Source organism: Megascapheus bottae, chromosome 16 (assembly GCF_031878675.1).
Source record: "Megascapheus bottae isolate mThoBot1 chromosome 16, mThoBot2.hap1, whole genome shotgun sequence".
NCBI classification, from domain to species: domain Eukaryota; kingdom Metazoa; phylum Chordata; class Mammalia; order Rodentia; family Geomyidae; genus Megascapheus; species Megascapheus bottae.
Window position 1 is genome coordinate 10146749 of NC_143524.1, and position 7554 is coordinate 10154302.

Here is a 7554-nt window from a genome sequence, read left to right on the forward strand (position 1 = left end):
GAAAGAAATGTCACACCTTTCTCATATCTCAGGAGGTTCACCTTTAGATCCAAAGGGACCTGAGAAATAATAAATCACTCAACCAACTTCAGGATGAGCTCATTAGGATGAAGATTCACTGCCAAGCAGGTGAGTCAGATGGGGTCTAGGTTTGGGGACACTGGCCTATGCTCCACTAGACCCCAGCTCCTCCTTAGCATCATCGAGTCTCATGGATGAGCTGCTTTGCAGTATTGAATGAAATCAGAACACATCCAAGCTACATTTGAGCTTGGACATTTTCAGCAATCTGTAAAGGAAGTTAATTGTACTTAAATGTCTACTGTAGCAACTCTTAGGCATATATATTCTCTGTCTCTCTCTGTCTCTGTCTTTGACTCTCTGACTCTCTGTCTCTCTCTGTCTCTCTCTTTTTCTCTCCTTCTCTCTCTTCCCCCCTCCTTTTTCTCCACTCTTTAAATCTTAAATGACCTCATATTGAGTTAACCAGATAACATGTTAAAATTTACTTTCCTTCATTCAGCAAAACCCATAAGAGTTCTTTTTATGTGCGTTCAAGCATAGATGTGGAGGAAAATGGTAAGAATTTTTGTCTGAAATTTCTTTATGAGTTTCCCCAACATTGGCACCTCATGTAAGCACTGCTCAGTCTTTGGGGAGAAAGTTCCTTAACCTTTGTTTCCATGGTATTTGGAAAAAAGATTAAAATCTATTTTTTGTAGTTTTTTTGTTTTTGACTTTAGACTTTAAACTTGAAATCCACCTGTTTTAACACCTGAAATGCTGCAATTACAGATTACAAAGCCATTTGTCTTCAGACCTGACAAGTGTATTTTTCTATTAAAGGAAGATTGCTCACAGTAAGTTTTGAGTCCTGAGATGGAAAGAAGAAGGTATCAATCTATCTTTTAATATTTCTTGTCATTCTAGGGCATTCTAACACGTTTAATATGCCAGACCTGCCTGAGCCTTTCAAACACATTTTTGTGTGGGTAAAGAATGCATCTTGTGGTTGAATTTGAACACTTTTAATACATGCTCTGAGTGCTATGCTGAGTAAAAAATAACAACAATCTTGTTATAGTCCTGAAATGGAGGGGAAAAAATCTCTGCAAATACAAAGTTCAAGGCAGAACTCGTGTGATATCAGAGTAAATCAGTAAATTCTTGGTCCATATGCAGAGGATTTTCTCTTAATGCTTGCGTTCTTTTTCCTTCTTGTTGAAGATGACTTTTTCCTTTATCTTTTCTGCAAATCTGAACTTCTGTGTCAGATTGCAATGCATACAGAGCATTCCATATACACAGCAAATTATGAAGAAGCTAGGTCATATTTAATTTGTTCTAAAACTAGGCTTAGAATCTAGATAAGCAAAATAGATTCCCCAGAGCCAAATAAATGAAATTGCTCTGTTAAAGAGCTAGCCAACTGCAAGAAAGAACTTTGTGTGACGAATGATGAAAAATTTTAATGTTAGCTAAAATATTTAGAAATGCTCATTTCTGGTTAGAAATGTGAAATTCCAGTTAAATTAAATCAAAAAGGAAAGGAAATGTTCTTTGATGTATTTGATTAAGTGAATACTCCAAAATTTCCACCTACAGTTTAATATAATTTATATGATATATATATATATGGACATTTAACTCATTTATATGTCTGTTATATAGTGTATTTAATCCATATAGTGTTAAATATATATAGTTAGTATATATAATGTGTGTGTGTTTTGTGCTATATAGAGAGTTTAAAAAGGAGAGAGAATATCTTACTCTTATTGAGTCTTACTATATAAAATGATTAAAATGACTGTATTTTCCTGCTTGTTTACAAATAGTCATTAACGATAAATTTAAGGTATTTTAAAATTCTCCTTCATGATGAGATATTGTTTAGAATCATGGTGGCTTATTGAAAATGATCAAGGCACAACAAGATGCTGGAGATCAAACTTGCTATTTCAGCTCTCAGGAGCCCAACGAAGGAAAATCATAAGCTTGCACTCAGCCTGGGCTAGAGAGTGAAGCAAGGCCAAACACTAAAACGAATGGAGGATAAATATGACTTTAAACAAAACAAAAAATATTTAAACCAAAAGGATTAATTTCAAAAATGAATGACAGTTTTCTTGTGAGTTCATCTTCAAAAGCAGAAAATACAGAGAAAGACAAGTGAAAAACTAATCTTCCTAAATCAATCTTGTTCTTCTAAGCTAGTGTTGTCATTGGGATGAAAATAGGGCTGGGTGGTCTGGTTCACACCTGTAATTTCCAAATACTACCTGAGGCAGATGAGGCAGATTATATCTCCAGACCATTCTGGGTAAAGGCTTAGAAAACATAATACCAGTATTCTTGAAAGCTGATATAGGTGGAACAAGCCTTAGAACAGCCTTTGAGAAAAGTATGGGTTTCTTGTTTAAAAAATAATTAGTGTAAGATGACCTGGGAACTTGCCCAAGTAGTATTTTAATAGTAAGGTGTGGCACTGAGTTCAAATCCCAGTACCCCTAAGCTAAATAAATAGATACCCCCCAACTAGTTGTTTGCATGTTTTCCCTTCACTATACTATTTCGATGTCCTACTTTCCGCACTGTAAATATTTGTCAGCATTCACGCTCTCAGTGACCTCTGGTTTCTCATAGGGTTCCCTCCGACTGGGTCTGAAACTACTTTAGATTCTCTACCCATTTTGAAGTCTTCATTAGACGAACACAGCATAAGACATTCTGATAATCCATCTCTATGGGAGCCTAAGCCATCTCAGTGCAGCCAGCAAGGACAGCGGGGATTCTCTCCATTGACTGGCAGGAAGCCATGAGAAGCATGCCATCTCTATTCTTCCAACTGAGACCAAATTCACGAAAGCTTGCCAACATATATGGCTGAAGCTAATGTCACCCGTGTCACCGAGTTCATTCTCAGAGGGATTACAGACCGGCCGGAGCTCCAGGTGCCCTGTTTGGTGGTGTTTCTAGTCATCTATCTGGTAACGGTTCTGGGCAACCTTGGGTTGATAACTTTGATCAGGATCGATGCTCGACTCCACACCCCCATGTACTTCTTCCTCAGCCATTTGGCCTTCGTGGACCTGTGTTACTCCTCCGCTATCACACCCAAGATGATGGTGAACTTCATCGTGGTGCACAACACCATTCCTTTTCACGCGTGCGCCACGCAGCTGGGCTGCTTCCTCACTTTCATGATCACCGAGTGTTTCCTCTTGGCCTCCATGGCTTATGATCGCTACGTGGCCATCTGCAGCCCCCTGCACTATTCCACGCTGATGTCCAAACGAGTCTGCCTGCTGCTGGTGGCTTTCCCCTACACCTACAGCTTTCTGGTGGCCCTCTTCCACACTATCGTCACCTTTCGTCTGACTTACTGCGGGCCCAACGTGATCAACCACTTCTACTGTGACGACCTTCCCCTCTTGGCTCTGTCCTGCTCCGACACGCGCGTGAAGGAAATCCTGATCTTCGCCTTTGCTGGGTTTGATATGATCTGTTCCTCCTCCATCGTCCTCATCTCCTACCTCTTTATCATCGCCGCCCTCCTGAGAATGCGCTCCACCCAGGGCCGACGCAAGGCTGTGTCCACTTGCGGCTCTCACATTGTCGCTGTCACTATTTTCTACGGCACGCTCATCTTCATGTACCTGCAGCCCAAGTCCAATCACTCCCTGGACACGGATAAAATGGCCTCTGTGTTTTACACAGTGGTCATCCCCATGCTGAACCCGCTGATCTACAGCCTGAGGAACAAGGAGGTGAAGAACGCCTCCAAGAAAGCCCTGGAGAAAGGGTGTGAAACCTTAAAGCGCTTCAAATTAAGACAATAATAGAACGCTTCACTACAGACAAGCCCCCAGATCTCCCAACACTGAGCTTGTCATTCTTTCCCAGAGCTAGAAACTGTTATTTTAACAGAGTTCAGTTATTTTCCCTGAGGACTCATGCGGTTCTTGGAAAGTAGATGGGATAGCCAGGATCCTGTTCACTGCAGAGTTGGCAGTATGCACCTGTGATACAGAACCTCAGGAGGTGGAGATAGGAGAATCATGTGTTTTAACTTATCCTCTAAGTAGCAGAGAACTTTCCTTTGAAAAATAATGGCATATCAGACCATCGCTGATCTCAAACAAAGGAGGAGATATATTATTTACTAGATTGAGGGACTCTGGATAATATTGCTTGGGTTTGAAAAATGTTACCCACACTTACTGTTCATATGACTTTGGATAACCAGTCCTCAAAAATAATAGGATACATGGGGTTTTCTTGAGGATTACAGAGGTAAATAATTGAGAATGCTTTGAACTATATCCACCTATGTGCTTTGTTAAATGTTACTTACATAAATGCTTGTCATAAAAAGTGATGGACTGTCAGAACCTGACCAATCATTATGGAACTCAAAGTAAAGTGGAATTTTCCGTTCCCTGTCAGGCACTTAATCAAGTAGTGGTGTTTAAGACAAGCACACACAACTAAAAGATGTATAGATTTCATTGGGAAGTGAGAACTCGAAAGTCACCTGATTTCATATAAAATGTAATGTGAGAAATCTAAAGATGAATTCAAGTCCATAGCATGTTAAATTATTTCTGTGTTTAGAATTAAATGACTATATACATGGAAGAGCCTGGCTTATAAGAACTTCTGTTTATAAATTAACATATTCAATGAATGTATTTTAGTGCTTGATAGATAAGTGACAGAATAGGTTGGCTATTATGACACTTATTGCTCCCTGCTGTGAATTCAAACAATGTTGTAGAACAGGATACATAAATTAAAAAAAAACAGTGTGTGAAGTTTTTATTTTGACATTTCAGGAAAGAATTAAGCTAGTAGTTTACTATACTTAGTTTGAACTTTAGAAGATTATACTTGCTGTCATTCACAACAAAGTCACAGGTTTGCAAACTAAGATGGTTATTCTGCTGATCTTAGTTTGTGCATGACTAAGATATGCTGTCAATGAGTTCCACTGAATGCAACACATTCTTTAGATATTTTTACTTTTGAGACAATAGCTTGCTATGTAGCCCAGACACCCACCCCCCAGCTTCTCTAAATTTTGGCATCACAGGTATGTGCCAACAAGCCTGGCTCCTCGATTTAAAATTTAACAAGTGGATTTGCACACGAAAGGGCAAAATCTTAATCCTCTTTGTTACAACTATTTGAAATAAAAATTAAAATACAAGTGAGTTTTAAAAATAAATTAATAATATTTAAAGAGTTGAAATGAGCTTCATAGAGCTTCTAGTGTCTCTACTTACACTTTGTCTTTGTTGTGTATGTGTATATGGAGAGATTTGTCTTGTTTGTAAGGTTTTCTAGTTTGGAGAGGTTTTGAGGGGAACACAGACATGGTGGGACAAATGCAGCAGTGAAAGTCAGTACACGCTATGTTGAAAATTACAACTTGAGGGAGCGGATGAGAAGAAGAAACTGGGAGAAAGAGAAGGAAAGGGTGATGTTGTTCCAAAAGAAATTTACTCATTACGTGACTTATATAGCTGTCACCCCTCAGTAAGAATAAAATAAAATCCCTAACCCTAGTTCAACTTCACACTACCATCACTCTTTGCTGATATGTCAATTCTTAGTTTGGAACTTATCAGTAGGGTGCTTTAAAAAGTTGAAGGCCAATCTTCTCTATGGAGTAAGATTTATTAGGAGAAATGAAGCTTGGAGTTATTACTCTGTGAATCATGCACATAAGCAAGTGCTAGCAATCTCTGTTTGGATAAATAATTATGGGTCAATGAGGGGAGACCAATGAGAACTAGACAGGATGAGACAGAAATAGAAATAGAGAAAAAGAGAGAAATACAGATTTGAAAGCATATAATTGTTGAAATATTATAATGAATGTGAATAGAACTGAATGCAAATGTGAGATTAAAATCCTTCTCTGATAGCTAGTATCTGTGTTACCCAGAGCAAATAACCTCTCTCTCCTCACTGTCCTCACATGTCAAGCAGAGATAATAATAAAGCACATATTGTATATAGTGTATATGATTAAATAAGTTGACATTTATGAAGTGCTTAATATAATTCTTGGCACACAGTAAGTATAAGTCAGTAAATAAGGAGAATTAAAAATGGATAAATAATTTGGTCCCCCCCAAAAAAACAAAAGTTTGCAATAAAAACTGAGGATTTAGCTCAATACTAGCACACTTGAGGAATACATTAGACCCTGGGCTGGAAGCCCAATGCTAAACAGGAAGTATAAAAAAAATCATAAAGAAATAACTACTTTTTGTATCTTTATTGATTTTAAATTAATAATATTATGTCATCAGATATTCCACAGAAAAGACACCTTATCACCTCAAGAAAAATCCATGTTAGAAAACTATTGATGTTCATAGGATTCATTACTCACCATTGGCTGCATATTCCCAAATTGCATTTTGGATTCTACCAACTTGACACATCCATTACAGCTTTCTACATTTGCAGTTCTCTTTATGTTTACTTCTTTAGAAATTAACCATTACTGCATCTACAGATGTAGTCATGAGTATTTAAACATGAAAAAAATTTTGCTCATGAGGGCAGCTATTAACTGCAAAAGTACAGATTATTAGCCAAAATATCTTACAGTTAAAAGTGCTCAAAAAAGACTGCATTAAGGATATCCAAAGAGTACAAGCGCAAGGACTCAATATTTCCATACCCAATGCTATGGACATGGTAATGGAAATATAAACATAACTATATAGACATAAAAACCTATGACTCTATAGACATAATATTTTATTTCCATAAATTAATATGTATCTATGATATACAAACCCTTAGCCTAATTTTGATTAAGTTCTAAAAACTAAGTGCCAGTGATTGTATACAGAGATTCCCTTCTTGAACACCTGTTTTTTAAACATGTCATTTGAAATACGATGTAAAAATCAATGGTAATAAATTCTTTAATAAAAAAAGACTGTAGAGGAATGAATTAAAATGCCAAGAAGTAACACACGGACATGATACAGTACAGAATGAATCAGTAAATATTCGAAGTCAAGAAAATTCTGATATATTCTGTCTCCAATGAATTCAGAATAAAGACATATGGAAAACAGCTAGTCTGTAAACATTGCTACTAACATTGATATTTTGCCAGGTTGTCTTGAAATATAAGCTAGAAGTTGATCTATTCCAATTAAACACAAATATAAATTTCTCAGTGTTAGAATTGAGATCAAGCCTCATACTGCTGTCTTTCGATTATTAAAGAAATACTGTTTGCTCAATTATTAAAGATATTAGTGTTATTCAAAAGGCTCTCACTCTGATTCACTCATCCCTCTCTACTTCTCCCACATCATTCTCAATTTTAAATTCAACAACTTAAAATCTGTACCAAATGATTTTCACATGGAAATCACTAGACCGAAGCAGTGGACATTTACAATACCAGGACTGAAAAAGGGCTCTCAAAGACAAGGACATAGATTTATCAGATTCGTGACACCCTGTAAGAAACAACTAGAGTCAAGGTCAGCTTATTGGTCTTCAATAATTCTGAGG

General features: G+C 37.2%; 1 protein-coding gene across 1 annotated transcript; it reads left to right on the forward strand.

The window, feature by feature from the left end:
- The first annotated feature begins 2882 nt into the window (after positions 1-2882).
- Positions 2883-3842, forward strand: Or8u3 (olfactory receptor family 8 subfamily U member 3). The gene has a single exon (XM_090348764.1). The coding sequence runs from the start codon at positions 2883-2885 to the stop codon at positions 3840-3842; it is 960 nt and encodes a 319-aa protein (XP_090204890.1).
- Positions 3843-7554: the final 3712 nt, after the last annotated feature.